At 41.2% G+C, this 25,152-nt stretch overlaps 3 protein-coding genes and 1 long non-coding RNA gene across 4 annotated transcripts in view; 3 read left to right on the top strand and 1 right to left on the bottom strand.

Annotated features, from left to right (window-relative positions):
• LOC307041508 (E3 ubiquitin-protein ligase TRIM39-like) overlaps positions 1-25,152 on the bottom strand; it is a 75,125-nt gene that overhangs the window by 36,804 nt on the left and 13,169 nt on the right. The gene's annotated exons all lie outside the window — the stretch shown is intronic.
• On the top strand, positions 55-4,984 carry LOC307041497 (uncharacterized protein). The gene is made up of 2 exons (XM_079684946.1): positions 55-2,368; positions 2,727-4,984. Exons 1-2 carry the CDS (start codon positions 1,972-1,974, stop codon positions 4,832-4,834), a joined length of 2,505 nt encoding a protein of 834 aa, XP_079541072.1. The 5' UTR covers positions 55-1,971; the 3' UTR covers positions 4,835-4,984.
• Positions 8,790-12,997, top strand: LOC307041535. The gene is made up of 2 exons (XR_013808778.1): positions 8,790-11,463; positions 12,689-12,997. It is a non-coding gene; the product is annotated as an uncharacterized lncRNA (long non-coding RNA).
• Positions 15,523-21,830, top strand: LOC307041506 (E3 ubiquitin-protein ligase TRIM39-like). Its single transcript, XM_079684961.1, has 2 exons — positions 15,523-15,683; positions 19,975-21,830. Exon 2 carries the CDS (start codon positions 19,992-19,994, stop codon positions 21,408-21,410), a length of 1,419 nt encoding a protein of 472 aa, XP_079541087.1. The 5' UTR covers positions 15,523-15,683; positions 19,975-19,991; the 3' UTR covers positions 21,411-21,830.

The raw sequence follows: 25,152 nt of genomic DNA, 5'->3' as shown, positions 1-25,152 counted from the left end.
CCACGGGCTCACGTGAACACCACACTGATTCACTGTTGAGAAGCTGTTGGCAGAGCTGCCAACATACACGATTTTGGCGTAGCAGATACGATTTCCAGGCCCTAATTACGCCGCTACGCTTGACTTGAATATCCTACGCATTACCTAACAAATCGAAAAATGAATCGGTGAGCTGGCAGCCTCGTGCATGTGTTGACATCCAACCAGCACTAAAGCTCACATATAAGCCGTTTTATGATTCGTCCCTTGCGTTGGCAAAGAGCCAATAGGATCGGCTGTACTTCTTTTTTGTAATGCCCTCACTACTGTTACCAGGATGCTATGCTGTTTTGGCTCCCGCTGTTGATGAAGAATTCTATTCATGTAGACCAGTGCCGTGCGGTGAGGTTCGTAGCTGGCTTTCAGAGTCAGATAGGCCTATGTGAAAAATATGTGAAGTCAATAGAGTATATTAAAACATACCCGTACTTTTTGGACTATAAGCCGCGCCTTTTTTCCCATTTTTCGACGCTGCGGCTTATGTAACGGTGCGGCTAATCTATGGATTTTTACAGCTAACGGCCAACACCTTTAACTCTATGGGCTCTATGGCCGGTCCGCGGACCCCCACCTTTAAGCGGCGGGTTCCAGCAGGAAAAGCTGGAGGTCGGAAAAGAGTGAGACAGGTAGCGCGCAAAAGTAAAAGTGGAACCGAGAGTGGTACGAGAGACAGAACGAGAGCAAGACAGACAGACATTACGAGAGCGAGACAGTTTGTCCCCGTACCACTGGTTGAAAACCGCTGCTCTAGATCACTGCCGGTACGTGCGCTGGGAGCGCACCGTTTAATTTTGAAAGTTGAAAAGTTTGTGTGTCTGAAACACTATGTGATACAGTACAGTTTACACAGCACAGTACATGTTCTGTAGCTACTATTGCAATAAATGCTAACACTTGAATACGTTATGCAAATATCCAACTTGTTTGTTGAAATGTTAATAAATGGGAGCTTCCTCAAACAGCCATCTCTTTCCCGACAATCCCCTCTGTGCACGAACCCTTACATATGGTAATTAAACATTAAAACACCTGCGGCAGATTCATCGGGGTAAATCATTATGGTTACATACTGTTACATATATATATCGGGGTAAAACCATCAAGCATCTTTGTAACAGAGCAGGGAGGCATTATACAGGAGGGGATATTTCCTCACTAGCATCTTTGTTACAGAGCAGGGAGGCATTATACAGGAGGTGCTAATTTCTCACTAGCTCCGCTAGCCTTTCTCTTAAATTCAACGGCGCGTGCCGTCTAACATAGACAATCACACTGTGACTGGTCGATCGAGTTATCTTCTGTCCCGTCGTATGAAACAAGCATTTTAGCTCAAGCAATGATCTCAGTAAATCGGGACGTGAAGTGATTAATGGAGTCTAGTGTCCAGGCTTTCGCACGCCCTCCTCATTGAGACAGAGATAGCCTACTGTTTGCCTCCCCTCTGCTTTTTCACCGCGGGTTTATGTCAGATCAGCAAGACTACAACACATAGGCCTACCTAAAATACATTACCTACTCAATGGATAGAAAGGACATAATACGAGTGTCTACAAACATTTCACAGACAATGAGAGAAAAAGGCATGCGTTTAATCCAGTTTGTGAGGGATTGCTCAATCTGACGTGAGGCGCCGCTCTTTGCTGCCTTACCCCGCTTGTCTCCTCTCTGTTTGAACCATAGACTGGTTTGAACAGGTCACGAGCAAATTCAGCTATTTTGGTTATAAAATTATTTAAGATAATTGGAATCATACAAAAATTACATTTATAGCACAGATAAGTAGAAAATATTAATATCTGTTTTATTTCATTATATAATTTAACATATGTGTTGTGTTTTTATTATCTTAATTTCTAATGGACCAATGATAATTCGTGAATACACTATGCCCGCGAAATCGCGGAGCGAGCTGTCAGTTGAAGTCTATCAAAAATGGATGGTGAACGTACTTGTCCTCCGCCGAAAAAGCGGCGAATTTCTGAACAGCGCTTCAAGCTAGAATATAACGCAGAATGGCCGACCATCACCCGGTCGAAGCTGGACGACTTCCACGCTTACTGTATGTTGTGTAAGGCAGATTTTAGCGTGAGGCATGGGGGCCGACACGACGTTGAAAAGCACACCAGGACTGCTAAACACACGTCATACAAGGCGGCAGTGGAAGCTACAAGGCCCATCGCGGGCTTCTTTACGGTTGACAGTGACACCAGTGTCATAAATGCCGAAGTGCTCGCTGTGGACTTTCTGGTGGAACACAACATCCCGATCGCGGTGGCCGACCACATCGGGCCACTGGTGAAAAAGATGTTTCCGGACTCGAAAATCGCTGGTAAGGCTCAAATGACAAATAGCCTCAATTCATCTCAAGCATTCATAGGCATAGATTTATATCTGTATACTGTCACAATACACTCTACAATCTGTACAGACTAGCCTATATAAAACAGTTACAGTACTGCCCTGGTTGATAATCTGATTTAAATCTTGCAAATTAATGATTGCTAATTTATACTGATACTGTATCATTCTGATAAACATTTTTCATTTTATGTAAAGGTGAAAAAAAAATAGCCTAGGCCAACTTACTCTACAGAGGATTAATATCATGATTGTAATTCTGCAATTCTGTGTAATCTAGAGTATAATCATGATAATACAATTCAATATTTTTGTGATTGCAATTGCAGGAAAGTATGGGTCTGGTCGCACAAAGAGCAGCGCCATTGTTGGAGCCCTTGCCAAGGAGGATGCGTCTGTGATCACGGAGGCAATGAGGACAGCTCCATACTCCCTAGCCACGGATGGGAGCACTGACTATGGAGACTGTAAGCTGTATCCTCTTGTTGTGAAGTACTTTGATCGAGGACTTGGGCGTGTTCTGACAGTACTGCTATCTTTGCCAGAGTGTCATGAGGCATCTACTGGGCAGAACATATTCAAACTCATTGACAATGAACTTGAGAAACGTAGCATATCCTGGGACAACTGCATGAGTTTTGGGGCAGATAATGCCATGGTGATGCAGGGACTCAAAGCTGGCACGGCAGGCTACATCAACAAAAAAAACAGTGCAGTATATGTGCTGGGATGCCCGTGCCATCTAATTCATCTAGCTGCAGAAAAAGCTGCTGCTCAGCTTCCAGTGTCCATTGAAGAGCTGCTGGTGGACATATACTTCTACCTAGACAAATCCAGCAAGAGGAAACAGGGACTGAAGAAATTTCAGGATCTGTGTGGAGTGGAAATGAGAAAGATTGTTAAACATGTAAGTACGAGGTGGCTCTCTTTAGATAAATGCATCGCCAGGTTGTTGCAGCAGTGGCCTGCATTGCTGCAATACTTTGAGTCAGAACAGTCTGGGCACAGCAGCAAGAACAAATCCACGCAGAGCAGCAGCAAGGACAAGACCACGCAGAGCAGCAGCAAGGACAAGACCACTCACAGTGTTAGCAAGGACAAGTCCACGCAGAGCAGCAGCAAGGACAAGTCCACCCACAGTGTTAGCAAGGACACATCAACCCACAGTAACGGCAGCAAGGACAATTCTCAGTTTGATTTGGCAGGCTATCTCTTTCGCCAACAAAACCTAGCCAAATTCAGTCAGGGAAAGAAAACACCAGCAGCTGCAACCACACAGCCCAAGACTGCAACGGCAAAGCCCAACACATCTAGCGCTGCACCCACTCGGCCCAAGACATCTAGCACTGCACCCACTCAGCCCAAGACATCTAGCACTGCACCCACTCAGCCCAAGACATCTAGCACTGCACCCACTCAGCCCAAGACATCTAGCACTGCACCCACTCAGCCCAAGACATCTAGCACTGCACCCACTCAGCCCAAGACATCTAGCACTGCACCCACTCAGCCCAAGACAGGGGCACAACAGAGAGTGCAGAGGGCATGTCAACATCTGCAGGACCCAACATTCCATCTTTACTGCTACTTTCTGAGTGCGGTCCTGCCGATATTTGATGAGGCCAACACTCTGCTGCAGCTAGACAAACCCTGCATACAAGTACTACACAGGACTTTGACCACACAGCTGAAGAATCTCTTGAACCGATTTGTGAAGCCTCAGGTGATTAATGCAGCTGCTAAGGTTCACCAGGTACCATTTAGGGAACCAAGCAACCAGAAGAGCAATGAGACCTTGTTCATTGGGCAAAACACCAGAGACTTCATAGCAGATCACCCTGAGCTTGAGGAGCTGCAGCTGGCCCAGGTCTTCAGCGCTGTGCGGGCATTCTACATGAAGGCTGTTGAGTACATGGTGAAGAAGTTTCCCTATGATGACCCAGTGTTACGGAATGCTTCTGTGGCTGACATGTCTGCACGGGACAGCGCAGAGTTCAATTCTGTGAGGTACTTCACAGGCAGATTCCCCTGCTTGAAGATGAATGCTGAGGAGATGGACAAGCTTGAGGGTCAATTCATGACCTACCAAACCGATGCTCTGCCAGAAAGCATCACCAGCTGTGACAGACCAGACACACAGTGGCACCTGATGAGTCAGCTGAAGGATGGAAATGGCCATCTCAAGTACCCTTTACTCTGCAAGGTAATGCTGGCTATCCTCTGCATCTTCCATTCCAATGCAGACTGCGAACGCATCTTCAGTCTTGTCACAAAAAACAGAACGGAGTTCAGACCTAGTATGGGAATGGAGACCCTGAGTAACCTCATTACCCACAAACAATTCATGGTGGCAAAGGGGTCTGTCTGCTACAAGCAGGCGTACTCCAAGACAACTCTTGCCAAGGCCAAGTCAGCAACCTATGACCATCTAAAGTGAGAGGTTGATCAGATGGTCATGTCACAGCCAAAGGTTCCCTTGAGTTGAACTCTGTTCTAAAAAAGGCTGTGTACAGGTTTTTCATGTGTTATTGTTCAGTATTGTTTCATGATGAATTCTGTTCGGTTAATAAAAATATTTTTTTGTGTATGTTGGTGTTTAATTGTGTGCAACAGTACAGGGAAAAGGAGAAATTATACACAAAAAATTTACTTTGCAGAAAAACATGTCCTAATATGACCTAGATTGCATCTCAGAGCATGTAAAGTCTCTGGCTTCTGATAAGATAAGATAAGATAACTTTTATTAATCCTGTAAGGGAATTGCACATGTTATAGCAGCAGGGTGATAGGAAAAGGAATAGGGAACTATATATACATACAATTTACAGTAAAATAGAAACAGTTGAATACAAAAGATAAATAGAAATAAGTAAAGTAAAAATGAAATAAGGGGGCATTCTGGGGGCTTCGGCGGACCTCGGACCCCCCGCCGGAAAAAAAATTGCCTTCCTCCGCTCGGCATGCTACTACTTTCTATAACACAATGTTGGCAGCTCTGTGTTGGTCCTTCTTTAGGGGGGAAGGTAGAAGGCTTTGGCGTCAGATGGGCTCAGGGAAACATACTTTTTGAAGCTTGCAACGGGGCAATTTTAGTTTTCAGGCTCGGCGAAAATAAAACCTCTGTCGTTCTCTTTATTCGTATCTTTTGGATCTTTATCATTCTTGGTATCGGCGTTGTGGGCAAGAGATATGTATTCACATCCGTGATCATCAAGTTTCAAAATAAAAGAGCTTTGAATCAAATGTCGATTTCCCTCTCTGCCTCGTCTGGCAAGATGCAGCTGGACATCCATCCACACTTTCCGGACCAGTCCGCCGGCTGTGTCCACAGACAGCGCCTGTGGAGCCCTGAGCAAATCCTCATCTGAGATAGGCGGGTGGTGCTGGCTGACGTCTTTCCCGCTTTTGCAGAGCTTTTTTACAACAGATGTGAAAACATCGTTGCTTGCTTTAAAAGTAGCGCAGTTCATGATGTCAAACCTTGGAGAGTGTGTTGATATCCCTGCCCCAGAGTCATAGAGAGGACACATCATTCATAGCCCATACTGTGTTCCGTTTGTATTCAGTTCATGCCTGTCCTCTTCAATTTGGTCGATTTCTCTGTCATTCAAATTTCTGTGTCTTTTGGCCTCTCTTACTTCTCCGCTGTTTTCTTGTCCTGCTTGTCTTTTCTTTTCTTCACTGGGGACTCATCAGCCACTAAGCATTCCTCCAAATTACTGTGCTCTCCAAATATATATATATATTATATATATATAATATATATATTATCAAAAGTAATGTTAAAATCCTCCATGTTGTTCTCACACGTGAGCGGAAAACTAAAGACAAGCAGACAGTTTGCTTTGCTTTTCAAACTGTTACATTTGGAAAACTGTTAAAATTGATTGAATCGAGTATTCAACTAAGCCATGTAATAAAATAGGATAATGTATCTTGCAGTTTTTCAAAACCATCTTAACAGAATTTAAAATGTATAACATTAGTTAGGGTGATTTGCCCTAATGTGGACAATCTGCATTTCTTAATGTAGGACACTAGAAAGTCTATGTTGAAAAGCCTCAGTCCCCTTAATTCATGTAATAAAAACATCTCAGGTCAGTAACACTCAAAGCTAAATGTGCAATACCATGTTCAGCTATTTGACTATTTATAATGTTATTGTTGTTACAACATTTAGGCTTATAGGAGTGGATGTTACATGGAGAATCAAACATCATCAAACAACAATAGATTCTAATAGTTTTAAAAAATCATTGAAATGTATTTCACAGGGAACACCTTTAACAGGTATATACTGTATATATATTCACTAGAAAACAGAAACAAAAAAACAATCCGTGTATCTACGGTCCATTTGTTTTCATAACGAAAACAGCCAAGACACATTTTGAGCACAGAAAATGAATGTTATCAAGAGCTGTAAATATAATAAGGTCTAAAATGGACAACATTGTTTGGAGATTTCAACTATACAGCGATTCTGCACTGCGGTCAGCTCAGCCGTCTCTCCAGTATTTTAAGAGGATATGGTAGACATGATATCAGCAATACTTCCTGTCAGTAGTAATGTTCTGCAGAGATAGTGCCTTAACCCTCTATGGCATGACTTTTTATTTTGGGAGGAAAAACATGTTTCACCATTTGTTTAGGAGCTTAGGGGTCCCTGATATTATATCAATTATAAGGTGTGTGTGTGTGTGTGTGTGTGTGTGTGTGTGTGTGTGTGTGTGTGTGTGTGTGTGTGTGTGTGTGTGTGTGTGTGTGTGTGTGTGTGTGTGTGTGTGTGTGTGTGTGTGTGTGTGTGTGTGTGTGTGTGTGTGTGTGTGTGTGTGTGTGTGTGTGTGTGTGTGTGTGTGTGTGTGTGTGTGTGTGTGTGTTTTAATCAGTGTTAAAAAACCTTTCTTCCTGAGACTGATATTGTTGGACAGAGTACTTTAAGAGGATGGTAGACATGATATCAGCAATACTTCCAGTCAGTAATCCAGCAGCAGCATTTTTACCCCTTGGAGAGTCTTTAGTCTGGCCTGGATAGCTGGTCCCAAATATCCTTCAGCAAAGTGACACACTCTGTCACATGGTTTCCCTCTTATAATGCTGCTGTCTTTTAATATATAATTATTCCTCAGCTGCTAGTTCGTACCTCGCAGGTTCTTCAGTCTCATCAGCCTCATCCTTCCATCAGTCCCAGTCAACGCCTCCAGCACAATTCCAGTGTCTGAATCCATATGATATTGTCCTGATGCTGTAAGGGAGATGCTCCATGATCACAACATGTGTGCCAAGGACCTCATATTATGTCTGTCATTAATGTTACATCACCCATTAAAACAATTAGCTTTCCTTTTTTCTCTTCTCTTAACTGAATAGTCCTGTCTTTAAGTATAATACAATGTAAAGTCCTTTTCCTGCACCATTTTAAGGCTTCAAAAACGGGCATTTTTACTGTATGTGTTTGGAGAAATGACAAAATCAATGGCCCAGAATTGTACTTTATAAACTATGAATCTTGTGGTGTTTGAAAAAATACACACTGGCTAAGCCGACCAGGATAAATAACCTTTTTTGCAATATTTATTAAAATGTCACTAGTTATTTAAACAAACCACTATGTGAGGATTATACAAGCAACCATAAAACACCCTTTATCTAGAGAGCCATTGAAGCCCATGAAGAATTTATCCTTCCACAAATCTTTTCATCTGCTGTATTCATAAAGCTGCCACGTGTTTTCAAATTTAAGTTAAGGCACTATCTGTGCAGAACATTACAAATATTCTTCATTTGCAGTATTTTTATTTTAAAAGTGTTCAGAAAACTGCATCAAATATGCTATATCTATAGAATATCAATATTGTTATTAACTTCAATCAAAGTCCATTTAAATAGCGGGCAAGACTTTCCGAGGGGTAAAAATGCTGCTGCCGGACTACTGACTGGAAGTACGCTATTGCTGATATCATGTCTACCATATCCTGTTAATACGCTGTCCAACAATATCAGTCTCATGAAGAAAGGTGTTTCAACGCTGATTCAAAATAGCAGAGAAACATGCATTCTTGTTCTCAGGAGGGTTAGGGTTACTCGAGAGACGGCTGAGCTGACCGCAGTGCAGAATCGCTGTATAGTTGAAATCTCCAAACAATGTTGTCCATTTTAGACCTTATTATATTTACAGCTCTTGGTAACATTCATTTTCTGGGCTCAAAATGTGTCTTGGCTGTTTTCGTTATGAAAACAAATGGACCGTAGATACACGGATTGACCGTCCTCATCTGCGCTCTTATTTTGAAAACAGCTTCCGGTAGCAGAATATGAAAAAACTGTTTTTTTTTGTTTCTGTTTTCTAGTGATTTCATTTTTTATTTTGAGAAGTAAAAAATGAAAATCATCCCGTTTTTTAAGTTTAGTAAATAAATGTTTGACCATGATAAAGAAAAACACCTTGTGTTTCAATTTTTGTTTTTCAATTTGAAAACGAAAAATCAAATATCCAGTCGTTTTTTGTTTTTGAATATCCATTTGTGAAAAGAAAATCCAACGACCAAAACATACACTGACCTGGCTGTGGCACTACTTCAACCTCCTCTGCCATAGGTGGTGGGGTTACAATGGGGGACAATGGTGGAGAGCGCTGAGGAGGGGAGATTGCTGGCTGAACAGCATCATGCAGAGGGTGGCATGGGGTCTGCTCCAGAAGTTCCCACATTTGTGGATGGCAGGAATCAACATCATCATTATCATCATGTGGAGGATGGCACGGGGTTGCTGGTGCAGGAAAGAGCCTCTCATCTGGGGGGGCCACTGGAGTCTTTTGAAAGCATCTCTCAGATGTTTGAGGTGGCATGAACAGATTCTCATTGATCTTGGCAGGGTTGAATGGGTATATCCCTGACCCTCGAAAGCCAGCCTGGCCATTCAGTGATGGAGCAGCTTTCATCCAGGCCTTTGAAAACAGTGGCATGAACAATGCCCTGTCAAGCCGTTTCCCTCCACGCTCCCTGGTGATCCTTCGTCCCTGGAGCCTCCAGTAATGTTTCCATCTCTTGAACAGTGCTCTATCTGCTGGCTGCAGATAGTGAGTTGTGTGAGGGGGTAGGCTAAATACATGGACGTTGTTCTCTCTCATCATATTTAAAAAGTCGATGTTGTACACATGAGAGGTGTGACCATCAACAAGGAGCAGATGGGGTCGTGGATCATTTTTTTGAAGGCTTTGCAGAAACCTATTCCCCCATTCTGTGAACACGTCACTATTTATCCAGCCATCGGACATCTTTGTGTGGTTTGACCTTTCTCTCCACCAGTGACCTCAAAACAGGGTGCCCCAACTTCTGCAACAACCCTGGTGGACAGGAAGTGATCCTGGAGCCCTGTTTCGTCGCAATTCCAGATGTGGTCCGGGACATTTTCCAACCCCAGGGTCTCAATCGTGTCCGTATATTTTTTAAACGACTTATTCACAACAGTGGGGTTGAACCCTGCTGCTCTTGCGGCTGAGAGCGCCTCTGGTTTGCGTATGCTCAGTTTGGGGTTTCGCCTCAGAAACCCCTGAAACCACCTATAGCCAGTCTTTTTTGTAATTTGACTGAAGCCTTTTATTCCTTTTTTTTCGGCAAACTGGAAGGCCAGTTTTCTAATGTCGTCCAACCTCCAGTTCTGCTTCATCCTTCTCTTGAATTAATGGCTTTCTTCCAATCGTATGTGTTACGATGAAAGTGACCATTGCCTTTCACCCTGCGCTGGAGAGTGGATTTGGGAACGGTGCAGGCCCTGGCCAACAGCCTCAGCTGAAGAACCCCACCATCCTCAATTATCTGACCATACTCTTCTATGGCTGCCCTCATCCTGTCCTGCCTCCACTGATTCAGTTTCATTCCCTGACTTTCCTTTCCTCCATTATTCTTTGCCTGCTTTGCCTTTTTCTGTGTCTGGCATTCTCTCCCTGTCTTATTTTTTCTCCTTTGCCATTGTGATCTGAAATGCATTCCATTGATCATTAATATGCATAGAATAAAACGTGTGTTGGAAGGATTTATTAAATGACTGAATATTTGGGCTTAAATTCATTGCCATCTTCTAAACTCATTTATCCTTAACATTATCCCTGACTTTGTCATACCATTTGAACAGAGATGCAGCCATCCCCAATTATTTAATATAATTTGCCCATCACCTTAAATATCTAAAATAATGCATTAGAAGACTAAAACCCTGTAAATAACCATTGCTCTTGCACAATCCATGCCCCTCCACACATGTTTGCTTAACTGAAGTACTTCTAGAACTGTCCCACATTAGGCAAATCATACTGTCCCACTTTGCGAAACATGTTTCTTAAAGAGGGACGATAGAGCATTTGATTGAAATAAAAAATTAGTATATTTACACCATATTATAATATTTTCTGATGAACAAACATATCATAAACACATCCTGATAAAAATGTGCAAAATTGTTTTATTTATACGAAATGTAAAACCTTAACATTAAGTTTGTCAAAACACCACGTCACTGACCTTTGGGTGGTCTTCACACAGGCTACTTCCTGTTTGAAGGTTGCTCCACCCTCATCTGTGATTCAACATTTGAGAAGTCATGTGATTTTGATCGCACCCATAGTTTAATTGACTCATTTGTTTGCGGAAGACCTACACCCATTGGAGCTTAGGTGTCCCACATTAGGGCAACTCACCCTAAGTAACATCCTGTAATCCTGTATACAGCAACATTATACTTCTGATCCTCAGATGTAAAATGCCTGCATGCTGTCAGTTAATCCTCAGCTTCTGTCCTCCTGTCCTTCAGGGTGTGAACGGATGAATGAGGACATTTTAACAGCTCCATAGTTGTAGTCCTTTTACAGCTCCATAGTTGTTGTCAGCTCCATAGTTGTAGTCCTTTAACAGCTCTATAGTTGTAGTCCTTTAACAGCTCCATAGTTGTAGTCAGCTCCATAGTTGTAGTCCTTTAACAGCTCTATAGTTGTAGTCCTTTATCAACTCCATACTTGTAGTCCTTTAACAGATGCTCTCCTGCTGCTTGTAGTTCTTAAAGGATGTAGAGGTGGGACTTTTGGCAACAGTTCTAAATTGGTTTGAATCCTACTTAAAGGAGAGAAACAAATTTGTTTCTATAGGTAAATACACATCTGAGTTGACAAATATGACATGTGGGGTTCCTCAAGGCTCCGTCTTGGGGCCTCTTCTCTTTAACGTCGACATGCTACCACTGGCTCAGATAATGAAAAACAACAAAATAAGTTACCATAGCTATGCGGATGACACATACATTTACATAACCATTTCACCAGGAGACTATGCTCCAGTTAAAACGCTGAGTAAGTGCATTGAACAAATCAATGACTGGATGTGTCAGAACTTTCTCCAATTAAACAAAGACAAAACTGAGGTAATGGTTTTTGGAGCCAAGGCAGAACGTATAAAAGTTAGCGCTGAGCTTCAGTCTGCAATGTTCAAAACAACAGGTAGAGCCAAAAATCTAGGTGTAGTCATGGACTCTGACCTGAGTTTCAACAGTCACATTAAAACAGTTACTAAGTCAGCTTCCTATCACCTAAAGAACATATCTAGGATTAAAAGACTGATGTCACAGCAGGATTTGGAAAAACTTGTCCATGCTTTTATCTTCAGTAGACTGGACTACTGTAATGGTGTCTTCACAGGTCTCACTAAAACATATATTAGAAAGCTGCAGCTGATTCAGAACGCTGCTGCTCGAGTCCTCACTGACACTAAGAAAGTGGATCACATCACTCCTGTTCTGAAGTCTTTACTCTGGCTTCCTGTGTGTCAAAGAATAGATTTCAAAATACTGCTGCTGGTTTATAAAGCTTTGAATGGTTTAGGCCCAAAATACATTTCTGACTTCCTGCTAAATGATGAACCATCCAGATCTCTCAGGTCTTCAGGGACTGGTCAGCTTTCTGTCCCCAGAGTCAGAACTAAACATGGAGAAGCAGCGTTCAGTTATTATGCTCCAAATATCTGGGACAAACTCCCAGAAACCTGCAGGTCCGCTGCAACTCTGACTACTTTTAAATCCAGGCTGAAGACTTTTCTTTTTGCCGCTGCTTTTAATTGAAATATTCACATCTTAAACTGCACTGTCACTTTTATTCATGTATTTCTTCTTTTAATGTTTATTTTGTTATCTTTGCTTTTTAACGACTGTTTTTAAATGCCATGTTCTTCATGTCTTTCATTTTTGTAAAGCACTTTGAATTGCCTTGTGTTGAAAGGTGATATAAATAAACTTGCCTTGCCTCGAGACGGCATTAACAGAAACTCTCTCTGATCTGAAGCTGCTGTAAAGAAATGTACTCTGAAGCTGGAATATAATGTGATTTATTCTATATTTTTTTATTGACATTGTTACGAGCTTGTTGTTTGATTTTCTTAAAGTGCTATCGCTAAGTATATCAGCTGAATGATGACCTGCTGTTACGCTTGAACTGTTTTTATCTAAAAGCTCCTTTATGATGTTCTCTGATGCTCTGCAGGGTTTCTATGCTGTCATTTAATTTAAACTGTACAATTTATTTCAAATATATGTTTGAATAAAACATGAAACAAGTCAATCTGTGTGTTTGGACTGTGTGGGACTCACTAAAAAAGTGAATTTGTTTTATTTGCTTGATTCTTTAATTATCTGTATTATGTTACATGGTAGATAAACTTCTAACAAACAGGTATTTAATTATATATTTTCATATTTGTTGCATCGATGCACTTTAACGAAAGTTGTTATACTCGTTTTAATTATCATTTGTGAGCATTTTACGACTTTATTAAATAAGTGTTGGTAGAGAGGTGAAAGGAAACTTAAGAGAGGTGAAACACATCTGTAAACAGGTTGTTTAACAGCTGCTGCGTAATAAATAATAATACAGTGTATTTATATAGCACTTAAGATACAAGAGACTAAGCTCAAAGTGCTCACAAAAACACACTTAACCCTTGTATGGTGTTCGGGTCTGTGGGACCCCTTTTCATTATTTATCTAAAAAAAAATGATATCCTCAATTATTATTTTTGTTTTTAGCATTGGCTCATTTTCTGTGAAGAACATATATCAGAACACATTTTCAATTACCACCCACTGTACACCCCCCCCCCCTACACATTTACATTACATACAGGGTGTTCGGGTAAATAAAGCTCCTCCAGTTTGGGTCCTTATCACAACTGATCAAGATAGCCAAAAGATTCTCTGCTCAGAGGGCCTTGCAAATGATTCTGGAAGAGAGAGAACCATTTGATGATGATGAAGAGGAAGAGGTTTCAGAATGTGAGGATCACATTTCTAAGAATTCTGAGTCTGACAGTGACTTTGAAGAAGAGGATGAGATTGAGCACTCTGGACTGCTTTCCATAACAGTAAATTGCAGGGCCGTAACCATGGAGTCAACATTGAGGGGGACCAAAAGTTAAATCAAAATTTGAATACTAATTTCCTGCCATTCTAAAGGAACATATTACAAACATCAAAAGACCCCCAACTTCCTCCCAGACACCCGCCCAAAAAGCCCAACCCTCAAGCAAAGAACCCAAAAGCCTTTTTGCGCTTATCGTTGGCACTGATAAAAGACTGGCATATTCCTTCCAGGTCCAGTCTGTCCAGTTTCTTCTGGTGCACATGACATATGGCCACATTATTCAGCCTTGTTTGACTCATCGATGATCTAAGCCATGTCTTAAGCCTCCTATAGGGAACTAAAACTCCTCTCAGCCTCTGCAGAAGAGGCAGGGACGACCAACTGAAGCCTTACTAAAGCCTCCGCCTGACCGAAGAGACCTCTCACCTCTGGCACCATTTCCCGAAATAATGCTAGAACCATCTGAGCTTGTTTCATATGTAACGAGCCCCAAACACGGCATAGATTACTTTTGGGATAACTAGAAAAAGATACCAGAACTGATGGAGGGCAAATGAAAACATGACTGACCTGCTTGGAGCATCAACGCTAATTGAAGCTGGACTCCGACGTGCGACAGCTAAACACACCCCCCGGGTACAAAATAAAGCCATGCATAAACAAACAAAGGCGGAACCAATTTACATTTGAAAAGAATATATCATCTTGGTGAAGTTCACAAAAACATAAAGTAAAGATTTTCAAGTATACAAATAGCCAAAATAAAAAAGTCATAGTATAGCAATTTTATTTTAAAAGAATTATATCAGTTAGGCTATATATCGGGGGGGGGGGGGGGAGGGACACGACATTTTGAGCGTATCTGAATATTGGGGGGGATGTGTCCCCAATAAAGTAGATGATCTCTGTGAGAGTAATGATGATAAGTACCGTGACTTCTGCAGACCAAAAACAAAAGACATGTATACTTATTTGTACATTTATGAACATTGATCTAATATCTGGATTTATTGAAACCTCATGCACTTTACTGTGACCTTCTAGTTGGATGCAAACTGCATTTCGTTGTACTCTGTGCAATGACAATAAAGTTTGATCTAATCTAATGTAGCTGGAGAGGTGCCAGTTTTCCTTGTAGGCACTGCCGATGTGTCCTTGAGCAAGGCACCGAACCCAACTACCCCTATCTCACACCTCTCCATTTGTGCATGTGTATACTGTAGGTCCTGTTTGTGCATGCTTGTATTTCTGGCAATAATGAAAGTAAATAATAACTAAACATAATGTGTGGCACGTATAATGTCTATTGCATAACGATAGCTAATTCTCTAAATGAATGGTTGTCTTTACGTGACTGATTATGTTTTAGTATGAAAAACATAATTATGACATCTGCCATTGTGATGAAGTCCAGGATAATGTGTTGATGGAGTGTTGACAGGTTCTTAGAGATAAATGGGTTCAATTTTTTAAACTGATGCCATATACTTGACAGATATTTGAGTTTGGTTTGTGAAACCTTCACACTATGGGAGCCTACTTCACCTCTTTAACAACATCTTAGTTCATATTTTAACTCACCCGCTATAACCTTCATTCCAGCAGTAAATCTGCACTTTGGACTGAGACACTCCCTGAGTTACATGAGAGGAGACAGAGTTCAGCAGAGGAGGCGTGACAGAGCTCCTCCCTCACGTGACTCACCTCAGATAAACCAGGAAACAGTTTGTTATTCTTCCTCTTTGGAGAGAGACAAACGGACTGAAAAACAGACGATCAAATTCACCTTCAGACCAAACTAACAACTTCCTCTGAGTTCAGCTACAGGAGAGAAAAGTGGAAAATACAACACTGCTGCTTCAACCTGCGGACCCTCCACCCCCTGAAGGTGAGTCTGACTTCAAACAATACTCAAATGGCGCTTTTCCACTGCAGGACCTAGCACGGCTTAGCACGGTTTAGTTTGGCCTTGGTAGGCCATGCTCACTTTAAAGGTCCCATGCCATGGCCATTTCTACTGATCATAATTCCATTGTTGAGGTCTGCTAGAATAGATTTACATTGTTCAATGTTCCAAAATCACATTGGTTTCTCAAACAGCATCTCTGTATAGCAAACCCAGTCTCACGGCATTTCGTGTTATAGTCACGACATTTCATCTATTGATTCATGTTCACCAACACGATTTTCTCCTTTTCTTCGTGTCACACAGAACGATTTTAAAAGCAATGTATTTCTATTGGTAGTATGTTTCGTGCCTGCACCACGTCTTTTTGTCCGGTCGGGTCGTGGAAGACCGGAAGCTGTGTGGTTCATAAAAACATGTTCTTACTCAATATCAAGCCACGATTATTGTTTTTATTTTAAATCGTATAATGTCTGACTTTTTTTGCCGTCTGTGATGAAAATAAATGGAGCTCAGAGTCTCAGAATACTGAAATCTGTATTTTTTAAATCTTTTTTTCCTTCTAATTTGTTATTCTTTTCTAAATAACACACTGTTATTTACTCAACAATAACACACAATTATCCTTGTTTTTATTTATTCGTTTAATTCTATAATCTCTGGCTTTTTAGCCGTTCCTCAGGAACTGAATTTCAAAATCAAGTCACAGGAAACAGACGTAGGCCAATAAGGGACATTTCGAGCATCAACGCGATACACAGCACAAACCCACTGAACTGATTACCCAAGATCCTCAGCTAGAAGCTCTGTGATTGCATTGTTTAGCCTCAATGCACGTTGGGATATGGTGTTTATGCGATATGAAATCCGAAAAACGTTTAAAAAAAAAGAAAATAATACTTTATTCCGAGTGTACTCGCTTTTCTCTTTGGAAGTCATCACATAACGGCATTGTAATACACAGTTCGGCTGCATTAAATATTAAACATCTGCCGTAGTTCTTTATTTATAGAGCCCTGATTAGAAGACTTCTAGACAAACTGGAAGAACAGCCACAGAAACTGAATACGTGACGTGGATCATAAATATATCAGCAATTAAAGAACATCTTCAATTTCTCTTCACACAATACGTCTCCTCGCAGTATCAATACTAATTCGGCTGACCTGATCTGCAGATAAATGTTTAGTCTTCTCAAGCACCAACTATCAAATATCTCTCCTGATTGTTGGCACTTGACAATCACCTTCCCTACATTTTACTCAGGTGTAACTAAAGTCTGATTTAAGGGTTGTTTATATTTCACATCATTAATCAGAATCTGCAAAGTAACTCAAATAAATGTAGTGGAGTCAAAATACCAGGTTAACCTCTGAATTGTGGTGGAGTAGAATTACAAAGTAACAATGAGCTGTCATGTGGGTATATTTTAATGCTGCCCATTATGGACACAAGCGATTTTCACCCATTTAGTAATTACATGTTTTACATTTGTACACACCAATGTGTTTCCTATCGCCTAAACCTCCAGGGCTGTACACAGTTTAATACTGTCAACTTCTAATTTTGGGAAAAACTTAAACGTCTTTAAAAACTACAATTCCCAGTAGAGACGTGCCATAGAGAACATGTTGGCCAGTGTGCTCTGATTGGTCAGCTCGCCCACTCTGTTCTGTTGAGTCAACCTCCGTTACAGCGGAACATCAGTGATTATATGTTACAATGGCGTTAGCAACCAGAAAATGACACCAGTAATGACAAACAGATGAGAATGCTGCGTGGGGTCTGGGTGCCGTGTTGGTGGGACGTTGCGGGGCTCACTGCTGCGCCCTTTGAGGCTCGAGGAGCGGACAGTGTGAGCTGTATTACTGGTGTCGTTTCCTGGTTGCTGTGTGGGGTCTGCGTGGGGTCTGCGAGACAGCGAGACACCGTGAAGCTCACACACACACACTCACAGCCTGGCTGTTCGCCACACAGTTCGCCAAACACTCACAGCCTGAGAACAGACAAGGCTGAGTAAGTGTTTCTCCGCGATCCCAACTCGTCTATTACCAACGTTAAGGGAGCTCTATGCTCGAAGCTAAAGGTTCCCCCACTGTGTTTGATAGTGTTGCAAGGGATCCTGGTGTGTGAGGAGCTCCACGGATTGGTCCATTTGGATATGGTGATGTCACTGCACCCAGAAAGAAAACAATGGATCATCACAGCGTGTGTATCTTGCTTTATTTTAGACAACTCAGGAGACAGCGAGTATGGTTACTGTGCTTTATTCTCTGTGCTACATCATAACTGGTGTCACTCATATAACATTCCAGGTTTTCACAACTCCGGACCAAAGAGTATGTCACAGCATTACAGGAGGCAAACTTTGTTTCAGAAAAGGCTGCGTATAGCAAGACCAAATACAGAAGAAACTAACAGGAGAGTTTGGGAAATCATACAACATGTATATACATATGTTTCTCAAATGATTTAAAAAGAAAATGTTATCAGAATTGACTATTTAGTAAATATTTGACAATTTAACAAAGTTTAATAAAGGAAAAAAGGAGCAACTAAAAAACAATCCACAAAATGAAGGTGGATCTAGTTCACGCTGGTGGCGGCAGCAGGACTCAGGCTGGCTCGAGCAGACACTGGGAAAACAGAGGAAAAAACAAACAGTTTAATCATCAAACAAGTGCAAATAGCAAAGCAAAGTATAAACATAAATACAACCGTTCCTGCTGGGCCAGATCTGCATCTCCCTCAGGACTGTGAGGTGCTCCTCTCCTCGTTTCCTCTTGCCTGGAAGACAATAAGATAAACCTTTTTTAATCCCTGTAGGGAAATGCAGGTGTTATAGCAGCAACAGCAATAAGAATGAAAAACACAGGACAGGCACAGGTCACATCAGGATATAAGAATAACATATATAAGTATAAACAGAACAACAGTAAGGATGAACTAAAGACGGTTCTGGCCCTAGATGTTTACAATGATTGTGAAAGTGAATTACATTATGTCCAGCCTGTTGGTAATGAATATAAATATATGTATACATATGTATGAGTATGTACAAATATACAGTCATGAAGTAAATGGATAATTCCAAATGAATAAAAGTATGAATAAATATGAGACCAGTTTAAAGTGAAAAAATCAAAAACAAAGCACAGTCCAAAGTAAGTGGAAAGCAGTGCAGGTCCATGTGTCTGCGGCACAATACTTAACAATGAAGAATACACAAGAATATATTAGGATGTCAAACAATTTTACTAGCTGCAACATTAATAGTGATTCTTACTACTTTTACTTTTGGTACGTTACTTTACTTGTAACAGAGCATTTCCACACATTGGTATTGCTTATTTTACTTACTGACGATGATCTACAGTTTAAAAAAAGTCACAATTCCAGTCGTTTTGCCATGCCTATTTCTTACTTAACTCTAGAAAACTGGACGTAAACAATGGTACATATGGTGTTAGAAAACAATAGCTCTTGCTAATGCTATCTGTGCTAACCGTAGCTCTTCAGGGCTCCATAAAAGCTCTGGGTTGTCGAACATAAATGAAAGGATAAAATAGGTTTGTTTGTTAGAAGTGAGCTTTACAATAGATAGGGACACAACGCTTTCAAGCAAAGAACAGAGCGTTAGCAAAAACGTACCATCCTGCAGCCGTTGCCGAATCCAGGCGTCGTTTCGCATTGCGACATCGAGCTCCCGCTGTATTTTTTCATCCGCAACGAGATGGAGTAACATCTGTACCTCGTCAAACGACCATGGCGTGTTTTTTTTGTTACTGCCATTTTTTTATGGATTTGTTGACGGTAGCTTGTCTGTTTTCAAAATGGTGCTTATGCGACGCTTGGGGATTGTCTCGCGCAACGATTTTGACAATTCTCTCTGACCAATCAACAGTCGGGAGTGTTTGCGTCACTAGTTTAGAATATTCAGCTCGGTTGCTGGCTCGGGAGGAACTTCGATTTTGGTTGGCCAAAAAATTTTTTTTAAAAAGTACCCGTGAGCCGGAACTACCCCTAGTGGAAAAGCAAAAAAAAAGCGGGCCTCCTCACACACCAGGATCCCTTGGCAGACGCAAAACGCAGTGGGGGGACCTTTAGCGTCGAGCATAGAACTCCCTGAACGTTGGTAATAGACGAGTTGGGATCACGGAGAAGCCGTGCTAGGTCCTGCAGTGGAAAAGGCCAAAAGTGAATTTCAGTGAAGTCAGTAGAGGAGGGGGAGGGGAGCCATGACTGACTGTACTTCCTGTCTGCTGTGTTTCAGCTTCACTCAGAGACAATATGGCTTCCAGGTTAGAGGAAGATCTCTGCTGTCCGGTCTGTCAGGAAGTCTTTAGAGATCCTGTCATCCTGTCCTGCTGCCACAGCTTCTGTAAAGCCTGTCTGCAGACCTGGTGGGATGGGAAAGAAGAAAAGGAGTGTCCAGTTTGTCGGAGAAAACATTCAAAGGATCTCCTTCCTTCCAACTTTGCTTTAAAGAACCTGAGTGAGACCTTCTTACAGGAGAGAGGTCAGAGACCTTCAGAGGCTCTCTGCAGTCTGCACTCTGAGAAACTCAGACTCTTCTGTCTGGACCATCAGCAGCCAGTGTGTCTCGTCTGCAGAGATTCAAGAACACACAAAAACCACAGAATCACTCCCATGGATGAAGCTGCTCAGGATCTCAGAGAGGAGCTCCAGAAGTCTCTGCAGCCCTTTCAGGAGAAACTGAAGCTCTTTGAAGAAGTTAAAGTGAAGTTTGATCAAACAGCAGGACACATGAAGGTCCAGGCTCAACACACAGAGATGCAGATTAAGGAGCAGTTCAAGAAGCTTCACCAGTTTCTAGAAGAGGAAGAGGAGGCCAGGATGGCTGCACTGAGGGAGGAAGAGGAGCAGAAGAGGAGGATGATGGAGGAGAAGATGGAGGCTGTGAGCAGAGAGATAGCAGCTCTTTCACACACAGTCAGAGCCACAGAGGAGGAGCTGAGAGCAGAAGACGTCTCCTTCCTGCACAGCTACAAGGCTGCAGTGGAGAGGCTGCAGCGCCCCCTGCTGGAGGCTCCACAGCTGGCCTCAGGAGCTCTGATAGACCAGGCCAAACACCTGGGCAACCTCAGCTTCAACATCTGGAGCAAGATGAAGGACATGGTGTCCTACTCTCCTCTCATCCTGGACCCAAACACTGCTCATCCACAACTCATCCTGTCTGAAGATCTGACCAGAGTGAGAGCAGGAGGAGAGGAGGAAGAGGAGGAAGAGGAGGAAGAGGAGGAACAGGAACTTCCTGATAATCCAGAGAGGTTTGATGAATACTACCGTGTCCTGAGTTCTGAGGGCTTTGACTCAGGGACTCACAGCTGGGATGTCCAGGTTACAGACAGTACAGCCTGGTCACTGGGTGTGTTAGCAGAGTCTGTCCAGAGGAAGGGAATCATAGAGTCTGGATTCCGGAGAATACGTTTCTATGAAGGTAAATACTCAGCAGGGTCACCATCAGCTCCATCCACTCCTCTCAGCCTGAAGAAGAAGCTCCAGAGGGTCAGAGTGAATCTGGACTGGAACAGAGGAAAGGTGTCGTTCTCTGATCCTGACACTAACAAACACATACACACCTTCACACACACTTTCACTGAGAGACTGTTTCCATATATCTGCACTCTGGAGGAAGTGCAGATATTACCACTGAAGGTGTGTGTGACAGTGGATCAGAGCAGGTAGAGATAAACAGGATCATTATATCTGTGATGTTTATCTCTTAAAGGGATCATTCACTGACCTCTGAACCTGTCCTCCTGCTGTCTCTTTATTCTAAAGATGTTTTTATTCTTGTTGTTATTGAGTTTGATAATCTGCTTTTTGATCATACTGTCAACCTTTATTAAATTGAAACACGTGCATTTAGCTGACACTTCTATCCAAGTAACATCATGTTCATCAAATATGCTGAACTGCTTCCTTTAGAGGAAGTAAGAGATATATATTCTTCACATTTTAAATGATCTCACCCAGATTCAGATCTTTATGTCAGGTTATAGTTCAACCTTCTCTGTTTTATTGAAACTATGTCGTTATAAATTGTTCATTTGTGATTTATGGATGATGGGAAAATAAATAAAAAAATATGTTTAATCCAACTGCGAGTTTGAGCAGCGAATCATTTATCAGATCCAAAATAAAATGCATTTTTTATTAGTTTTATTAGATGCAATGTTTACATTTTAAACTTGTATAATCATATGAAACATACAGAGCTACTGGGCTTAAAGTAACTCCCTGGCAGACCTCTTCGTCAGGGAATAAAATTAATGTTTTAAAGAGATTTCTAAGTATTTAAATACGGAGTAAACACAGTTTTGCCAGTGTTAGAAATTTAAAATCAATGTTTTGATGGTATAATGTAGTTTAGACATACTGTCAAGTTAAATGCTCTTTTATACTGAAAAACCAGAAATTCTTTTGCACAAGCAGTTAAGTTTTTATTCTGAAAATCCTTCATCTCCGGTTAGCATTTAGCATGTGGCTAATATACGATTTCCTAAAGAGGTGAATTGAGAAGCGAAATGACGTGGTGTGGTGAAAACCGAAACCTACTGATTTAACACTACAACTATAGATGTCGAGATACTACCATGCTGAATATTAAATGAAAGTACAGTTTATTTGAATACACTGTTGTTTGCAGACGAGAGTAGCATGTGACAACATCCGGAATGACCGGAAACCAAACCAGCCGTGAAGCATTTTCTGTATGTTTTAGAGTATTGATTACAGCGTTTAGAATGTGTTACATGAAAAGTGATGAAAGAGAATAAGCTTAACATATGTTAAGCATATGTTGAAGGTGAAAAGTACCAATCCTCTGTTTTAAATGCAACAACGGACATTAGAGGCGAGGCGAGACGGCTTGCGGGGAGGAGCCAGCAGAGGATATATAACGGCACCGACTGGGGGACACCGACCTTCTCTTCTTGCTCAGGAGAGCCAGATCACAGCTGTTTTCTGCCGGAACAATATTCTGTCTGTAACACTACCGCGCCTTTTTTAATTAAAGTATCCCATGTGAATCTTTTCAGAGACTCCATTTAGTCTAATTTTAAAAGCTTCTCTCCTGGACGCGAGAATAAAGAACATATTTAACACCAGGAGAAGCCTAAACAGAGAGAACGACCCATTGCTGTTCAGCGTGGATTATCAAACGCACACGTTTATAAACTCTGAAGGATTTAATCTCAATCTAAAATACTGATTTATTGGCAGCGGTGTGTAATCGAGTATTAACAGCTGCTGCATAACACATGTCACATAATGACAAAGAGTAGTTCTGTAGTTCAGTAGTTCAGGAGAAGGAGAAAAACCAAACTGTAGAGACACTAAAAATACATTTTAGGCATTAAAGAATAAGCAAACTAGTACACAAAATAACTTCTTAATTTGTGCTAAACTAAATCTTTTATTGTGGAGAAATGCACCGGAAGTGCTGCTGCTAACTAAGTAATCTGCAGGTGAGAGAACAGTTGAAACAGTTCAGTGAATATAATAATAATAATAATAATAATAATAATAGATGTAATTTGTTAGCACTTTTTCAGGTGCTCAAAGACGCTTTACAGATAATAGTGAAGAGAAAAGAAAAGAGAAGGAAGGAACAACAAATAAATATATAGTTAAAGTTAAAGTCAAATAATACAAAAACAATCACACATGAAAAGCCAGAATATGTGGTTGAATTGTAGTTTTTTATATAATACACATCTTCAGTGTTAGTGTTAAAGTGTTTTTCGTATTTTGTCAGTCAGTCTGATACATTTTGTTTTGCAGAATTCACCAAATAAAATGAGGACGGAGCTTTTATTCTGAAGGACTCGAAGCAGGAAGTGATGCAGAAACCTCGAGAAGACTTTCTATTTTTGCTCAAGTGAGAGATTATGGGAAGTGATTGGGATGGGCTGGAGTCTGTGTGAGGAGTGTGTGCAGTTTAACCAGAGCCGGCCCGATCCATTAAGCGACATAAGCGGCCGCTTAGGGCCCCGCAGCCACTAGGGGCCCCCTAGCAACAAAACAAATAATAATAATAATCTCAGTACACCGTTGCCGTGATAAGTATGTTTAATTAATTGTGTTAATAAACCTAGATTGCCTACTCTCAAAGTCATGTATTATATTATTGAGTCAATCATATAATACATCCACCGTGCTTTACCTGAACCTCATCATGACACTAGAGAGGACGGCAGAATTGTAATTTCCCGTGTTCAGTGAATGCAACAAAGGCAAGACACCAGATCCACCAGAGAGTTGAATGGAAATAAACATCTGTCTTATTGGCTGACAGATACCTATCCTGTGAGCTGTGACAATGTTTAGAATAAACTGTCAGTCGGACTCAGAGTTTTTGAAGATGGACATAAGAACATCTTTTCTTAAAAAAGACGACAGTTCTCGAGTGGTGGCTCACACAACAGCCCCAGAGCCACATCTTGAGCCAGGAAGGTATGTCAATGTCAGTAAACTTCCAAGTTATGCGAACATGTAAGCAAAGCATAAATTACAGCTACGTTGACGTTACTTTGAACCGCGGGGGTAAGCTAAACCGTTAGCAAGTAGCTATAGCTAGTCAGATATATTAAATAAACACTTAGTCATACAATCTAAATGTAATTTTTTTTAGCGTTACCTGGTGATTTCAAAGAAAGCTCTCTGGAAAATGTTGACTTACTGTTCGACATGAAGCTAGAAGCTACCTTACAGTACACAGTTGATACCGAGTTCTATCAGTTAAAGTGTTTCATAGTTAGCTTACTGTAGCTAAGCATCAACCTAGCAATGAAATGATGTTATGTGACAGCCTTTCTGAGAAAAGGTCAGCTGAAATTGTGGCATAGTTGCCATTGCTTTACGTGTCGACAGCATGTTTGAACGTATTTGCAGCAGTAAATGTGGCTGTTTGGCCACTGACGTTGCCATAACAACACCTGAATTTAAATGTGCAACCTCTTTTTGTGACAGATTTTTACATGAAACTATAATTCTTCTGAATGATATTCCTATTGACAGCTAGTTTTTATATGAACATTATGAGATGGACAGCCAGAGAGAATAAATGAAAAACAGTTATGAAATACTATATGACAAAACAAGAATACAGTTTAAAAGGGGAGTGATTTGTAAAATATAAGAAAAATAAAATCTGTTTACAGTTCTGTTTCATATGGATGTTGAGAGATGTATCCATAGATCTCTTAATTTTGCTTTCGAAGTGCACCAGATTGATGCTTTTAACTTCATTATTTTAAAAAAAATCTTCCCGGAGGAGCATGCCCCCGGACCCCCCTAGCGGAGATGAGGATCCTCCCTAGAGGATGTTAGGTCCACGGTGTTTACATGCTTATTTATACAATATGTGTGCTCATGCTAACATCATAAGACAAAAGTTGGTTCTGTGTTGTGTGTAGTGACAACG

Source organism: Notothenia rossii (assembly GCF_949606895.1).
Source record: "Notothenia rossii genome assembly, chromosome: 5".
Classification (NCBI taxonomy): Eukaryota; Metazoa; Chordata; class Actinopteri; order Perciformes; family Nototheniidae; genus Notothenia; species Notothenia rossii.
Note: the sequence above shows the minus strand (reverse complement) of the source record. Positions and strands in the feature narration are given on the sequence as shown.